Consider the following 18404-nt stretch of genomic DNA (forward strand, 5'->3'; position numbering starts at 1 on the left):
TTGCCAAAGTAACACTGGATAAAATTTATTTTTTTCTACCATTTTTATTATAATTATTTTTTCTGGAATTGGGATCTCTGAAAAAAAAATCCTTTTTAAAAAGAATTTTCTAGATTAGTAATGTACCTGTTTCCCAGCCAATAAATTCTTCGATATGACCACATATTTTAGTAGTATGATTTATAATACTTTAGAAACATGTTCCTATTTAAATTTTTGCTTTGGAGAAGCGTTTTAAAATTTTTTTAATCTGCTGGCATCTCTAATTACAAATCTGAAATTCCTGGGGCAATGATAAGAAAATTTTTTTTTTTAATTTGTGTTTCAAAATATCAAAACGCTATCTTATGTTTCTGGTATAGTAAAGGTAAAAAGCAGACTCAATATAATATGAATAGTATAATGCCATTTTTGTTCATTCTCCAGAATAACCTAGATGAAAATATCCTAAAATTTTGACCATGGTTATTTCCAGGCAATAGGCTTTCTGGTCACTTATTTTCTTTTCCTTCATTTATGGATATTTTTTTCCCCAGAGAACACATATCATTTTGAATAATGGTATACAGAGCTTTACATATACACATATAGTGAAAAATACTAAAAATATATAAAGCATTAGATGGTTTCTAGGAGTCCTAATATTCAATAAATCCTTGTGTAAATGGGCTATAAAACTCTATCCATATCCCAGAATGGAATGCTGACTGTGACAAGTAAATTAATTTTTTTCTTTTACCTTTGACTCCCTTTCCTCATTTCTCCTACCCTCTCCCCTGCCTCCAATCCTTTTTAAAATTGGTGAAATATTTTGGAACAAAAGTCATGTCTTCATTTTAGAATGTCCTGAGGAAAACATACAATTTAAAGGAAAGTTACTTTATTACCATCAGCATTTGTCAGCTTTATTTGTCAGAAGGGATTAATCAGTCTCCATGCAACAGATAACAGTATTTGACAAAAGGACCTAGGTTCCCAGAGAATAAGATATTAAATTATTCTTATTTTATTTTTGTTGTTTTTACTGTATTTACTCCTGGATTTTAAAACTGTCCACAGGTTAAATTCCTACTAATTCAGGGTTGATTGTATTTGTATCTTCTGCCTGCTAGTTGATAAGTCAACTTTAATGCACATTTATGTTCATTTATAAGTTCTTGGTATCAATTATAGAATTTGTTTAGATTTTTTTGAGTTTGCATAAATATATATATATTTTTAATAAATATATTTTTAGGTAAAGAAATATTATTTACTATGTTCATTCACTTGAAGTTGTTATTGAGTAATAATGTAATTTTTAATAAACTTTCAAATTTAGGATTATTTTCATTGCAAGAATGCCAGAAAGCAAACTTTTCAAAAGAAGAATGGTAATGTACAAAAGAGTTCTCATACAACAGTTCCTACCAGAGGTAAGAATATATATGAAATTAACAATGTCTTTTTAATTTAATGTATTTTTAAAAATATTATGAACATTCTTTTTGTATAGTTAACAGAGAAAAGTGGAAAAATATAACTTCCCAGAAGTCAAATAGCAATATTATTTTATTACGAGAACGTATTGTATCTTTACAACAACAAAACAGCATACTTCATAATGCCAAAAAAACAGCGGAATTGTCTGTAAAAGAATATAAAGAAATAAATGAAAAACTCCTTCAGCAGCAACAAGTATCTGATCAACGATATCAGACAAGCAGACAGACAATAAAGGTAAAGGAACCTTAAAAATCAATTATAATAGACTATATTATCAAGGTGGATATTTTGTTTTACATGTGTTGTTCCTGTTCATTGTTGTGTTATAACATTTTAAGGACAGGCTTCATTAATGCATTTATCTCACTTAATTTGCCCATGTCTAAAACTTAGAATTTATCATTATAAATCAAATTATTAAATAGTAATTGCCTCAGTTCCTCTTTACAAATACTAGTATAAAATGTGAAGAATTTAACATAAATATCTATTTTAATGTGTTCTTACAATTTACCTATGCTTTTTGAATTGAGTTTTCTGCAATAATTTGTAGACACATTATAAATTACTGCTGGTTATCATAATTTAATCTTAAAGCACATGGAAAGGAAAAGATTATTCCTTAAGTCTCCGTTCTTAAAGGTATTTGCTTGTATAAAAAATGTTTTGTTGAAAATTTGTCAGAATTCATCAATGTAGAAAGTAATTTTTATTTTTATTTATTTATTTTTTTAACGTTTATATTTTTGAGACAGAGAGAGACAGAGCATGAACGGGGGAGGGTCAGAGAGAGGGAGACACAGAATCTGAAACAGGCTCCAGGCTCTGAGCTGTCAGCACAGAGCCCCATGCAGGGCTCGAAATCATGGACCGTGAAATCATGACCTGAGCCGAAGTCGGCTGCTTAACCGACTGAGCCACCCAGGCGCCCCTAGAAAGTAATTTTTAAATCACTCAGACATAATTTTAAATTATGCTTAAATTTTCTACTTCTAATATCTAGTGCTTTGATTCAAGCAATACTTAGTAAATGTTTTAATTATAAAGGATTAATATTATAGTAGTTATACTAATAAGAACTGTCTCTGGCTTCATTCCCAAAGTAGCCTAATAAACCAGATCTGACCCATGTTCCAAACTTACACTGAGAGTTACTTTCTACCATCTGGATTTTAAAAATTTATTAAGACTTATTTTCTGGCCTAACAAATAGTAGATATGGCAGAATATTCCATGTGCACTTGAAAACAATGTGTATTCTGCTGTTGTTGGATTGAGTGTTCTCTATATATCTATTGAGTCTAGTTGGTTAATAATGATGTTCAACTCTTCGATATTCTTGCTGATTTTCTGTCTAGGTCTGTCAGTTATGGAGAGTGAAGTATTTAAATCACCCACTATTAATTTTTTTTTGTAATAACTTTAATGACATATATTTCACATACCATAAAATTCTCTTATTTAATTCAATGGTTGTTACAATATAGACAAAATTGTGCAACTATTACCAAAATCAATTTTAGAACATTTTCCTAACTTCATAAAGGTACCCTGTACCTTTTATCCATCATCCTTCCCCCATCTCTGCTAGCTCTCTGCAACTACTAATCTATACTCTGTCTATATAATTGTATGGGCAGAAAAAATTTTCCTTCTTCCCTTCTAGGTTCTTTGGCTTGTCTAATAATTAAATTGTCATAAAACAGATTAATAGAAGAAAAAAAATTTAATTTCATGTGTATGCAAGCCCCATAAAAAATGAGACCCAAAAGGCAGCTAGATAATTGAAGTTTATATAACATCCTGAGCTAAGGAAAGGGGTGGAGGTGTGGGATACAAAGGGAGGGAGGACTTTCACAGGAAGTCTAGAGGAGATGTTTGGAAAACAAAGGTTGTTTTGTTATGTAGATAAATTTCTTAGGTAAAAAAGTATTTCTGATAATATCTCTCTTCCTGGTAAGACTTGCTTTCCAGTGTAAATTTAGGCAATTGAAAGGAATGGATAAAGAGTTTTTCTTGAATCTGCTGGGTTTTGGTTGCCTTTAGCTCAAAACAATCCTTATGCCAAAGAGACATATCTTGGGATGGCAGAATCTGCTTCCCTTCAAGATTTGCCTATCCAGACATTTCATACAGATGGAATCTTAGAATATGTGGCTTTTGGTGTCTGGCATCTTTTGCTTCTCATAATGTTTTAAACATTCATCCACGTTGTAACATGTATCACTATTAGCATAAAGGTTTTGATGATTATTCCTCCATAAAAGAAATTTAAAAACAAGCAAACATTATTGGGAATCAACATCTTCATAGCACTTTGTGCAGAACCTAATCTTCTAAGTAAGGATCCATGTAATAATTCTAAGACACTTGATGGATCAAGGGAGTCACAAATTTTGTGATGAAGTTTTGGGGTGATGGTGTGGTGGTCTGGAGCCAACAAGCAAGAAAGAGTTCTTGAAGACATCTTTGATGCAAAAAGGTGATTTTACTAAAGCATGGGGACAGGACCCACGGGCAGGAAGAACTGCATGGGGTTGTGACAGTAACTCATTATATATCCTCAGGTTGGGAGGGGGTCAAGGATAGGGTAAGTCTCTAAGGAATTTTGGGAGCAAGGTTTCCAGGACCTTCAGGGGCTAGCTTTTCTAGGAAAATGCCACTTATTACCATTTAATAAAACCTCAGTCATGAGACCCTTTAGATGCATATCTGGGGGCCATAAGCTTGGAATATGATTGCCAGCATATATCTTGGGGGAGTTGAGATAACGGAAGTTGACTTACAAGGTCCTCGAGGTTGGGATAATGTTAAGCTAAGGTTCTCTTTTGTCCCTGGCAAACTGTCATCATCGAGACAGCTGAGCTCCTGGAGGACGGTCACTCTGCCCGGTTCAAGGCCTTGTCAATGGGCTGTAGGCAGTAAGGGAATTTAATTTTTCATTTGCCTTAGTTTCCCACATCACCATGGCAAGTACTTAAACCCCTTTCCTTTGTTCTTGGGCAGCCAGGAGTGTCCAAGGAATATCACTCAGATCCCACCTGGGGTGGTGGGGTGGGGAGGAGGTGCTAGCTTGTGCTTTACCCCTCAGCCTACCTCATGCTCCCTCATCATTTTCTAAGCCATATGTTCCTTGGAGATCAAATAAAAGCATATTACATGAAAACTACAAAGCATTTTTTGAGACTTTCTATGTACATTGAGGAACACTTATAATTCCTCTAGGAAATTCTGGAAATTAACCAAAGACTTGCAACAGTCTAGGGAGTGTTCTTCAAGAAAAACAGCTGAATCTAAATAAGAACAGGACACTGTGTGGCATTTTAATTTGCCTTGGTCCCATTCCCTACTATCCTAGCTCAGCAGTATCCTGGGAATAAAGATGGTTCATGTCCCCCATGCAGCCTGGCAACTACCAGAAGAAACGGAATGGAACTAGAGCCCCTGCAAAGCCTGATTCCCAAATAGTTGTCATCATTTGACCTGTCTGATGCTTTCCTGGAAGACCCCAGTTGAAAAGCTGTCTCTGATCCCAGTCATTGTGAGCAGCCTTCTTAGCAGGTTTGGTGGGTATGGGATTGTCAAAACAATTACAGGCAAGTGTTTTAACTTCAAGCTGCCTGAAGTGATAGATTCCAGTTAAGGTCAAACAGTATGTTAACCAAATAGCCTAAAAGGAAAACTGGGAAATGAGATGTCCATAAAAGTTTCAAAAGGCTATGACATCTTCCTGGGAATCTGGAGGACACATACATTCATAGAGCTTTGTGAATACTCAGGTAAGAAATGAGAAAGCCTAAGTACTTGCCTCTGTCTTACATAAGGCTTTGTACAAGTGCATAGTAAATATTAAGGCAGTATTGTTCATAGCAGCATTACTAATAATAAGCAAAAGGTAGAAATAACCTAAATGTCCATTAGTTGTTGAAAGTATAAATTGTGGTATATACATACAATGGAATATTATTAAACCATAAAAAATAATGAGTATTGATATGTGTTACAACATGGGTGCAACTTAAAAACATATTTAGTGAAAGAAGCAAGTTAGAAAAGACCACATATTTTGTGACTCCATATATATGAAATACCCAGAATAGGTAAATCTATAGAGACAAAGTAGATTCATGTTTGCTTTGGGCTGGGGGTAAAGAAGAATATGGTAGCAATGCTGAAGTATGTGGGTTTCTTCTTAAAGTGATGAAAATGTTCTAAAATTGACTATGATAGTGGTTGAATGTATCTGTGAATATATACTGGAAACCATTGAATTTTACACTTTAAATGGGTGAATAATGTGGTATGTGAATTATATATCAGTAAAACTCTTTTTAATGTTAGTTTTAAATGGGAAAATATACCAACAAATAGTAGTATCTACATGGCTTTTACTGAACAATACATTCATGGTTGACAGAACAATATAATAAAAACCATTCTCCATTCAAATTAATAAAATCTACCAACATAACAATTATTTATGTAATAAATAATGGTAAAGTGTAATAGCTATATAACATTTTAATCATTTTTTATGTTTATTTATTTATTTTGAGAGACAGAGAGAGCACATGCACAAGCTGGGGAGGAGCAGAGAGAGAGAAGGAGAGAGAATCCTAAGCAGTCTCCAAAGCCTGGCAGAGGGCTCAATCTCATGAACCATGAGATCATGACCTGAGTTGAAGTCAAGGGTTAGATGCTTAACTGACTGAACCACCCAGGCACGCCTAACACTTTTAGATGTATAGAACCTACTGTTAGACAAAGCACTTAACTTCAATTATTATTAAATTCAACAAAGTAAAATATAGTTAAAGTTAATTTTCCTAAAATTAACTTCTAATTAAAACTTGTGTTTTCTTTTTTCTAACATATTCCATTGTGTATTGCAAAAGTAAGCATCAAGGAATAGACTGTTAAAGCTAATAATATTGACAGACTATCTTTTCCAGTTTAAATGCTCAGTTCTTTGACCTAAGAGCCTTACTCATAATTCAGCTGAAACATGTGACAAATGAGTCTCAAGTCTTAAGAATAACAAGGTGTAAATGTTATCCTCTTTTGTTCTAGTAACATTACTTAATTGTATCATAACTGTGGAAACTCCTTGATAGCCACATACGTGTCATCATGTGGATTTAAACAGCATTGTTTCATAGAAGCAAACTACCAGAACCATATTATAAAAGAAAATGCAGCTTTACCTGTAAAAACACCTTTTAGAATATCTTTTAAATGTTTTGTAGTAGGTGTTAAATAATTATATATATCAGCTGGCAGATATCAAATGTAAATGTTTGTGGTATTTTACATACTAGAAAATTTATTTTGTGGTAAGCTTTCCCCTGAAATAATATGTGTTTCAAGAAAGTATAATACTCCATGTCATTCATTTAAATATGAATAGATGAATTATTTTATTAATTTCCTTTCTGTATTTGTTTAAATAACAACATGGATTTCAAGAGGCTTATTATCACTGTGGATTGCACTGTGTTCTCCCAAATTCATGTGTTGAATCCCTAACCCCCAATGTTATGGTATTTGGGGATGGGGCTTTTGTGAGGTAATTACGTTTAGATGAGGTCATGAGGGAAGGGCCCTCATGGTGGGTTTAGTGCCCTTATAGGAAGAGAAAGAGAGATCTCACTAGAACCTGACCATGCTGACATTCTGATCTCATACTTCCAGCCTCCAGAACTGTAAGATATTAAATGTCTGTTTTTTAAGCTACCCAGGCTATGGGGTTTGGGTTGTTGTTATTATAGCAACCCAAGAATAGTAATGCATATTTTGGTGCTAGCTTTGAGTGCTATTGTAACAAATATCTAAAAATGTGGAAGCAGCTCTGGAACTATGTAATGAGTACATGCTGGAAGCGTTTTGAGGTTCATACTAGAAATATGGACATTAAGGGTATTCCGGAGAGGTTTCAAATGAAAATGAGGAACATGCTTTTGGAAACTGGAGGGGAGGCAATCCTTGGTGTCAGAGAACTTGCCTGAACTGTGTTCTAGTGTTTTGTGGAAGGCAGAATTTGAGAACAATGCAATTGTATGTCCTTTTATTAAAACTTTATTTTAGAGGGAGTAGCTTTAGGTCAGAGCAAAATTGAAAAGAAGGTACTGAGATTTCCCATATACTCCATGGCCCCCCACATGCATAGACTCCCTCATTATCAATATCCCCACCAGAAAGGTACATTTATTACAATTGTTGAACCTACTTTGATACATCCTAATTACCCTAAGTATACAGTTTGCAGTTCACTCTTGGTATTGTTTGGGTTTGGACAAATGTATAATGATATATCTCTGTTCATATATTCATTTTCACTGCCCTAAAATTCCTCTATGTTTCACCTGTTTATCCTCTGCTGCCCACCCCCCACCTTGCCTCAATCCCTGGCAACCACAGGTCTTTTTACTCTCACCATAGCTTTGCCTTTATAGAATGTCATATAGTTGACATTCTACATATAGACACATGTCATATATAATCATACAATATAAAGGGTTTTCAGATTGGCTTCTTTCTTTTAATAATATACACCTAAATATCCTCCCTGTTTTTTCATGACTTGATAGCTCATTTCTATTTAGCATTGAATAATATTCTATTGTCTGGATGTGCCAGTTTATGTATCCACTCAGCTTCTGAAGGACATTTTGATTGCTTCCATGTTTTGGCAATTATGAATAAAGCCACCATAAACATCCCTATAGAGGTTCTTATGTGCATATAAGCTTCCAGTGACTTTGGGCAAATACCAAGAAGCATGGTTGCTGGATCATATGTTAAGAATATGTTTAGTTTTTGTTGTTTTTGTGTTTTTTTTAAGTTTATTTATTTATTTTGAGAGATAAGGAGAGCACATGCCAGCAGAGGAGGGGCAGAGAGAGAAGGAGAGAGAGAATCCCCAGCTGTCAGCACAGAGCCTGACGTGGGGCTGAACTCACAAATGATGAGATCATGACCTGAGCCGAAACCAAGAGTCAAAAGATTAACTGACTGAGCCACCCAGGCCCCCCAAATATGTTTGGTTTTGTAAGAAACTGCCAGACTGTCTTCCAAAGTACTTTACCATATTGATTCCCACCAGCAATGAATGAGACCCCCATTGCTTCACATTCTCACCAGCATTTGTTGACAGTGTTGTGGATTTTGGTCATTCTAAAAGTGTGCAGGGGTATTTCATTGTTGTTTTAATTTGCATTTCCCTGATGACATATTATGTGAACCACCTTTTTCTATGCTTATATGCCATCTGTTTGTCTTCTTTGGTAAGGTGTCTGGTCTCTTGCCCACTTTTTAATTCAGTTGTTTGTTTTCTTACTGCTGAATTTTAGGAATTCTTTGTATATTTTGGAAAACAGTCCTTTTTCAGATGTGTCTTTTGTAAATATTTTCTTCCAGTCTGTAGCAGTATGGGTGGGCCTTCTCATTCTCTCGACATTTTCTTTTGTAGAACAGAAGTTTTGAATCCTAATGAAGTCTAGCTTATCAGTTATTTTTTTCATGGATTATGCTTTTGGTGTTGTATCCAAAAAGTGATCTCCACAGTCAAGATCACTTAGAGGTTCTCCTATTTTATCTTCTACGAATTTTTTTTTTTTAATGTTTATTTTTGAGACAGAGAGAGACAGAGCATGAACGGGGGAGGTTCAGAGAGAGAGGGAGACACAAAATCTGAAGCAGGCTCCAGGCTCTGAGCTGTCAGCACAGAGCCCAACGCGGGGCTTGAACTCACAGACCATAAGATCATGACCTGAGCCGAAGTCAGACGCTCAACCGACTGAGCCACCCAGGCGCCCCTCTTCTACGAATTTTTTAACTTTGCATTTTACACCTGTGTCTGTGATCCATTTTGAATTAGTTTTTGTGAGGGTATAAGGTCTGTGTCTAGATTCTTTTTTTTTTTTCTCCTGTATATATCCAAGTGTTCTAGCACAATTTGTTAGAAAGCCTATCTTATCTCCATTGGATTGCTTTTTTATCAAAGATCAATTGACTCTATTTATGTAGATCTACTTCTGGCTATGTGTTCTATTCCACTGGCCTATTTATCTATTCTTTTACCACCACATGGCTTGATTACTGTACCTTTATAGTAAATCTTGAAATCAGGTAGTGTTAAGTCTTCTGACCTTGTTCTTCTCCTTCAATACTGTATTGACCAATCTGGGTCTTTGCTTTTTCATATAAACTTTAGAATTTACTCATCTCTCCTTTTTTTAATTTTTTAAGTAGCCTCCATGCCCAACATGGAGCCCAACTCATGAACCTGAGATCAAGAGTTGGACGCTTAAGGGGCGCCTGGGTGGCTCAGTTGGTTGGGCGTCCGACTTCGGCTCAGGTCATGATCTCGTGGTCCATGGGTTCGAGCCCCGCATCGGGCTCTCTGCTGACAGCTCAGAGCCTGGACCCTGTTTCAGATTCTGTGTCTCCCTCTTTCTCTGACCCTCCCCTGTTCATGCTCTCTGTCTCAAAAATAAATAAATGTTAAAAAAAAAAATTTTTTTTTAAAATAAAGAGTTGGACGCTTAATTGACTGAGCCACTCAAGGACCCCTCTTCATATAAACTTTTGAGTCAGTTTGTCAATATACATGCTGGGATTTTGATGGGGATTGCAATGAATCCAAAGAGCCAATTGGGAAGAACTAACATCTTGACAATACTGTATCTTCTGCTCCATGACTATGGAACATCTCCATTTATTTCTTCCTTGATTTCTTTTATCAAACTATTTTATATTTTCTCGTACAGACATTATACATATTTCGTTAGATATATATCAAGGTATTTACTTTTTAGGTATGCTAATGTAAATGGTGTTTCACTTTTTTAAATGTTTATTTTTTGAGAGTGAGAGAGACTGAGCAGGAACAGGGAAGGACAGGTGTTTCGCTTTTAAATTCCACTTGTTCACTGCCGGTATGTTGGAAAGGGATTGACTTTAATATATTAACCTTTTATCCATCAACTGTGACATATTCACTTATTTGGTTCAAGAGTTTTTTGTTGGTTCTTTTTGATTTTCTGCATCAACAATCATATTGTCTGTGAACAAAGACAGTTTTATTTCTTCCCTCCAATTCTGTATACCATTTACTTCATTTTCTTGTCATACTGACTTAGCTAGGACTTCCAGTATGATGAAAAGCCAGGGTGAGAGGAGATCTCTTGCCTTGTTCTTGATCTTAGTGGGAAAGCTTCAAGTTTCTCACCATTAAGTATGATGTTAGTTATAGGGCTTTTGTAGATATTCTTTATGAGTTGAGGGTGCTCCCCTCTATTCCTAATTTACTGAGTTTTTACTATAAATAAATGTTGAATTTGTCAAATGATTTCCTGCAACTAGTGATGTGATCATGTGATTTTTATTTTTTAGCCTGTTGATGTGAAGACCTACATTAATTGATTTTTATGTCTTGACTTGTTATGCCAACCCAAAAAGAGGAAATCCTCATATTGTATATGATGCAGTTAAGACTTAAAGAATTGATGTTAACTCCGTTGTCTTTCTACTTTTCTTGATCTTAACTCCATAGTCTTTCTACTTTTCAAAGTTGACTTTTTATACAGTTTTACATTTAATAGTTTTAAAGTTTAACATTTGTGAATTCTGTTGTATCTAACAGCTAATTTGCTCCTCAAAGACAAAAACCATGTATTATACTTCTTTGACAACTTTCACAGAATCTGCATAATTAAGGTCAAAGTACATTCTCAATGAAAGAATGAAGTTTGATTTATGACTAGTTTTTTGCCAAGATACTGATATGATAATGCATATTCTTATCAAGATTAAAAAATTGTAGGAGTGCCTGGGTGGCTCAGTTGGTTGAGTCCGACTTTGGCTCAGGTCATGATCTCACGGTTCGTGGGTTCGAGCCCCGCATCTGTGCTGACTGCTCAGAGCCTGGAGCCTGCTTCAGATTCTGTGTCTCCTTGTCTCTGCCCCTCCCATGCTCATGCTCTGTCTCTGTTTCAAAAATAAATAAACATTAAAAAAATTTTTAAAGATTAAAAAATTGTTTTCTACTTCAAGTACCTTCCACTTTTCTTTATATCCTTCTAAATCTAGCATATCACTTAAAGCCTGCTTCATATATCACTTCCTGCATGCAACATTTCCCAGAGACATTCTTCTTTCTTAAGGTTAGCATAAAATACAAGAATAATTCCGTTTTTAATTTATTATGTTGAAGTAGTAATATGACGTATAAGTGAAAGTATCCCACAGACTTTTGTGATTAGGAACTAGAGAATCAGTTTTGAGAATTGGAAGAATAGATAAATAGGTCAAGACTGAATATTCATTTACATTAAGAAAGTGAAGGCATTGGTGACATTAAATGAAAGAACTATAAAGTTTACAAATCAATTAATAGATTATATAGTATCATGAAAGTGTTGGAAGTTATGGTTTTGATAGGAGAGTTAGTCTTATGGTGCTTTCAAGAAGAATGAGGCCTACTGTCTTCTGTTTGTCAAAAATCCTACCAGGCCCACTTCACTTATTTGTGCTACCTTTCTGGTAACTGTAAGCATTTAATTTTCTGAACCCTGATTTGCACAATGGCCCTACGTGTTTTCTAAAGGAAAATGATACTCCTTTTTGTCCCTCTAAAATGGTATTTCTGTATGTTAATAGCAGTATTAACTAATCCCCAGTGTCTTGTATTAAGGAGGCATGATACTATTTCCAAAAGTTAGAAAAGAGATACTTTATAAAATGTGGACCAGAGAACCGGACTTTCACTCTAGACCATTGTTGCTTAATAGCCTTTAATCTGCCTTTACCATAACTCCTCAACTACAGTGTCCCAAGTAATCTCAGAGCTCAAGTATAATATGTCAACATACATGACATAAATACACACTGCTGTTTATTTTGTGATTAAACACCATTATCTCCTCTGATGTCTTGATGAATTCTTGATTCCCCTGCCATCTGAGTCAGATACAGGTAAATTTTACAACAGCAGATTTTGTTCTCAGAAACTTTTTTTGGCAACTGTGATCTTAAAGCAGGTTCATTTTTAGGATTTGAATTTTCAAGTTTGCTTCAGCTCTTGTCCAATTTCATTAACCAATTAATCTTAAATTAGTTTAATCAAAACCCAAATAAAAGACTTCTCCAAGTGTCAAAATCTGGAATTAAAAACAACAGCATAACCCTTTCAACAAATATCTTGGGTTTTTAGGTTAATCTAGCATATAAACTTTGAGAATACTAACTACTAAATCTGAAGAGTCTTTAAGTAAACCCTGTAATTCTAAAAGGACCATATTTTGTGGATCTCCATAAAACATTTTAATCTGGGTATACGTATATGATTACTATTGTCTCCTAAATTTACAGTTACCTTTGGTTTGTATTTATTTATATAACTCTTATTTAAAAGACTGAAGGTATTAAATTGTACTGGACTTTTTTTTTTCTATCAGGAATTGTAGAATTTTAAATAGCCTCATTTTCATTTTTGTGGTCTGTATTCACACCTCTAGTAATAATGAAGTAGAAAACTACTCTCTTATTGTATTTCATTGCTAATCTCCAGAGTTTTCTTTTATCTTATCCCAATAGCTTGTGTAGTACACATTCCTTGAAGGGTATTCAGTTTATATATGTCAGATTCTCTAGGGCCATGGCTTTTGCCAGATGAAGCACTTTTGATTTTGAAGCTGATGAAACACAGTGCTATTATTGATCTGTGCATGACATAGCCTGTCTCTCTCCTAGCAGAGTGTAGCAACATTTATCCAGGAATTTGTGAAATGTCACTCGGATCATGTTCGCAAGGTAAACTGTGCAAAAACCAGGATCTGAGCTGAGAATCTATGTGGAATTGGACGTGACTGTCTTATTCCTATGTCTTATCTTCTAGATGAACCAAGTGATATTTGTTAACAGAATGTCTGTGTCTTATATTAGACTTTGTAAGGAACTATTATTATCATCACTCAGAACACTATGTACTGGAAAATCATACTTTTTATACTCTGTTTTTAGATTCACTTGTGATCTTACCCAGAAAATAGTAAAATAAGAAAATATGACTTGAAAACATCAGTTAGAAATTTATTTTCTGTTTATAATAAACCAGTGTTATAATATATTACACAGTATTATATTCCTAGTAGTGTTTTTATTCTTTGCATCAATGAAATGTCAGGTAAGTGTCTTATTATAATATCAACATGCCTAGAAGTGACAAACTATAACATTTTTCTCACTGTGGAATTGTTGTGATATTTATTAAGGCATATATTTTAGAGTTAGGTTTTAAATGCCTAGAATTTTGGTTTGCAGATGGATAGATGTATTTGTTATAATTCCTTTTAGTTTAATGTACCTAACTTGGGTAAGGCATTCTAATAATAGGATATTCAACAATGAATTAAACAATATCTTTGGCCCCTATACAAGATACTACTAGGAGAGATGGACATGTGTATCACAATACAAAGAAATTATATATAATATATATATATTATATACTTATATAATATGTATATAATTCTCTATATTCTATATAGAAAATATACATAGAGAGAGAATATATATATTCTCTCTGTGTGCTGTATGTACTGTGGATGTGTAATAGATGGAGAAAGACAGTCATTCATCACAGTCATTATTTAGTAAGGCTTTTGAAGGAGGTGGCATTTGGGATTAGACTTATAGTTTGGTTTGATTTTGAAAGCTGTTATAAGTAAAACAAAGCCATTGGATGAAGGAAAGCTTGAAAAGGCATCAAGGTGAGAAAGCAGTTTGTTGTGGCTATTGAATAATCTGGTATAGCTGTGGTTCTCAACTCTAGCTGCATGTTCTCCTCACCTGGGGAGATTTAAAAAATACTTATGCCCAGATCCTACCCTAGACCAGTTAAATCTGCATATCTGGTAGTGATCCTTGCACCTTGATAGTGTTTTAAAACTCTCAGGTGGTTCTGATGTACAGTTAGGCCGAAGGCTAAACTTTGAGAAAATAGAAATTAAATGGAAGTAAATGAGAGATTGTTTAAATATCATGGCAAAAGACAACAAATATCTAGACAATACCAATAGAAGTAGAAAGAGCCGGGGAAAAAAACACCAAGAGATATCACAGTGGTATAATACAGAGTTTGATGACCAATCATATATGGCAAGTCAAAAAAAAAAAAAAAAAAGTATTCAAGGTACCTGTCAGGATTCCAATTAAAGTAACTAGAAAGTTGATGATAAACTATATTTGTGGCAATATAATATACTAAATATTGTGGGAGCAAAAAACCTCATATGAAAGCATGCCCAGAAAGTTGAATAAAATATAACAAATTTATTTATAAATGCACACCATTTAAAAATATAGAACATACAAAAGAAAGAAAGGAAAGAAGAAAGCAAGCAAGCAAGCAAGAAGAAATGTGAACCCCTAGAGGCTGAAATCAATGACACCTTACCACTGTCACCAAGTGGCAATTTGTCACTGAAATGAAGATATCAGGTGAGATACAGGATATGTGAGTGTAAAATGCAAAGGAGAGGCCTGGGCTAGAGGTATGAATTTTGGAGTTATTTAGATCAGATTTTAAAATGTGAGTCTGGATGGGATCACCTAGGAAGTGAAGGTGGATAAAAGAGAGAAGAGGTCCCAGGTCAGAGTACAGGGTCCTCCAAGCTTTAGAGCTTGGACAGATGAATTAGGATGAGAAGAGGTGAGGTCAGTTAAGTAGGAATAAAACAAAGAGGAAAGGGTATCTCTTTTTTTTAATTAAATATAATTTATTGTCAAATTGGTTTCCATACAACACCCAGTGCTCATCCCAACAGGTGCCCTCCTCAATGCCCATCACACCTACTTTCCCCTCTTGCCCACCCCATCAACCCTCAGTTTATGCTCAGTTTTTAAGAGTCTCTTATGGTTTGCCTCCTTCCCTCTCTGTTACTCCCCCCCTCCCCCCCGGTCTTCTGTTAAGTTTCTCAGGATCCACATAAGAGTGAAACATATGCTATCTGTCTTTCTCTGTATGACTTATTTCACTTAGCATAACACTCTCCAGTTCCATCCATGTTGCTACCAAAAGCCATATTTCATTCTTTCTCATTGCCAAGTAGTATTCCATTGTGTATATAAACCACATCTTCCTTATCCATTTGTCAGTTGATGGAAATTTAGGCTCTAGGAAAGACTATGTAAGAGCCAAGTGATGAAAGTGTTTCAAGGACAAGTGAACAACTCTATGTCAAATGCTGTTGATTAGAATGAGTTCATGAGAGGAACTGAGAAATGGGAAGAGAAGGAGAAGAATTAGAGAACATAGTTAAATGTGCATACATTTTAGAGTTATCTCAAGGAATTTTGCTTTATCTAAAGGGGAACATATATATATATACATATATATATATATATATATGAACATTAATAACTTGGGCTCAAAATCATGCAAAAATTACAAATTTTATCACTTTTGAGATAAAGCTGTCATTAAGTGTATATATTATTTGAACAAACAATAAAAAGTCTTGCTCTAAATATTTATCAAAAATGTTCACATAATTAGGCAGAAAAATCAGCTCCCCACAAACTTTAAATATTTGATGTCATATAAAAAATATTGCCTAACATAAGTAAAATTGGAAATCAGTTTAAAAACTTAACTTTGAAAATTCTGATGCAAACTTATAGAGGCATTTCCAAATAATTAATGGGTCAAAGAAGAAAATAAAATAAAAATGAGAAAATACTTCAAATTGAATGACATCAAAATTTGGAGGATGCAGGTAAGATAGTACTCAGATGGAAATGTATATCTTTAAATACAATAAGACTAGAAAAAGGTTAAAAATTAATGAGCTAGCAATGTAACTGGTTATATTCAATTTAAGAATGAGCAATTGGATAATCCCAAAGAAAAAAGTAAGAAGGAAATATTAAGATAAGGACAAAACCTAATATTGTGGAAAGCAAATATGCAATAGATATGATCAAAAAACTAAAAGCTGGATCATAGATACTAATAAATTGACAGGCAATAGCAAGTGCTGTTGAGGATGTAGATGAATTAAAACTTTCATACGTTGCTGGTGGGAATGAATAATCCTGCAGTATTTTGGAAAACAGTTTGGCAGTTTCTTGAAAGGCAAAATGTAGACTTACAGTATGACCCAGCAATTCCACTTAGGTATATACCCAAGAGAATTAGAAACAGAAGTCCCCATAAAAGCTGTACATGAGTGTTCATAGCAGCATTATTCATAAGAGCCCAAAAGTAGAAACAACCCAAACACCCATATAACAGATAATCATTCAGGAATTAAAAAAAAATAATGAAGTAGTGATACAAGCTACAACATGAATGAGTCTTGAAAACATGCTCGGTGGAGGAAGTCAGTCACTGAAGATCAAATACAGTAATACTTCATTTATATGAAATATCCAGAAAAGGCAAAGTCTATAGAGACAGAAAGTAGATTAGAGATTGTGTAGGCATGGGAGTGGGAAAGGAATGTCTGTAAGTGGGCATGAGATTTCTTTCTGGTATTATTGAAATGTTCTAAAATTAGTCTGTGGTGATAATTGCACAACTCTTGTAAATATACTAAAAGTCATTTAGTCAAATACTTTAAAAATGGATGAATTTCATCCATGTAAATCATACCTTAATAAAGCTATCAATAAAAAAAGTAACCCCACATTATGAACGGTTTGTGAGATTCCTATTTGAGTTTTATATGTAAGTTATATTAGGTATACACATTTTCCCAAAGAATAGAAAAAAGAAGAAATTCCACCTCATTTTATGAAGCTGGTATAACTGTGACACAATAACAAGATAAGATAATATGAGAAAAGAAAATTAAAGTCTCATCTCAGCTATGAACATAGGTGAATATTCCTAAACTATAATCAATGTATAAAAAACTAATATAAATAAATGAGGATAATTCCAGAAATAAAAAGGTTGTTTCATCATTAAAATTTATTTATTAAAAAAACAAATTAAAAAGAGAAATCTTATTTATATAATTCATTACTACAACAAAGAAAAGGGAAAAGTGTATTAAAGATGCAGAAAATCTAGAGCGACATCAGCAAGATGGCAGAATTGAAAGGAAGCACCAGATTCACCTTCCCAGAGGGGAAACAAGTGAACATTACTCAGACCAATTACTTTTGTGAGAAATCCAGAAACTAGTCAAGAGGTACCTCATCCCTGGTGAATGTGAAGCTAGCTGTATCAAAGTTGCTTGTGGGACTCTCTCAACTTAGTCCCTCAAAGCACACTGCTTTGTGTGCTAAGTCCCTCAACTTAGTCCCACAAAGCACACTGCTTTGTGATCAGATGGAAACTCTTGGTTTCCAGGTTTTTCCTGAGGAGGAAAGGAGTATACTCGACCTTATATCCAACATTCTGGCTTTTCAGTGTGCTGCCTGTGGGACTGGCTTTGTTCCCACCTGTCTCAGAGCACTGCAGTCCTCTAGATGCCTAGAGGCTACTGTGAACCAAGAAGAGCTGGGTGGCCTACTGCTGTTGTAGGGGACCCATGGTATACCAGACAAAAGGTGATTACAGTTTGAAGCAGAGGTTGCCCTCAGGGAAAGACAGAAGACTGGAGCAGGTGTCCACACTCAGGGAGAGTGCCTGAGGGATTTGTTTCTGTCTTACTTGTCTTAGACCTCAGACATGACCCAGATACTCGAGAAGCCTGGGTAACAGAGAGCTAGACAAGAGTTGGGTGGCATGCTACTGCTCCAGAGGGCCTTTGGTACAGCAGACGGGGTGATACAGAGAGAAGGATGTACTGTGTGTACAATGTTCTAGGTCCTTAGGGGCTACCTGAGGGACCAGTTTCTGTCTTGTCAGTTTGGGGCACCAGTGGGACTGGGAATGCTCTAGGTAGATGTCTGGGAGCTGTTGAGAA

General features: G+C 34.8%; 1 protein-coding gene across 3 annotated transcripts in view; it reads left to right on the forward strand.

Moving 5' to 3' along the window:
• Positions 1–18404, forward strand: part of CNTLN (centlein) — a 329566-nt gene that overhangs the window by 236847 nt on the left and 74315 nt on the right. For all 3 annotated transcript variants that reach the window (XM_086685372.1, XM_025934944.2, XM_086685371.1), the window contains exons 17-18: positions 1322–1415; positions 1496–1719. In XM_086685372.1, coding sequence (XP_086541498.1) covers positions 1322–1415; positions 1496–1719 — 318 coding nt within the window. The remainder of the gene's footprint in view (positions 1–1321; positions 1416–1495; positions 1720–18404) is intronic.

The sequence above is a fragment of the Puma concolor genome, chromosome D4 (assembly GCF_028749965.1).
Source record: "Puma concolor isolate L17-30 chromosome D4, mPumCon1.1.hap2, whole genome shotgun sequence".
Classification (NCBI taxonomy): domain Eukaryota; kingdom Metazoa; phylum Chordata; class Mammalia; order Carnivora; family Felidae; genus Puma; species Puma concolor.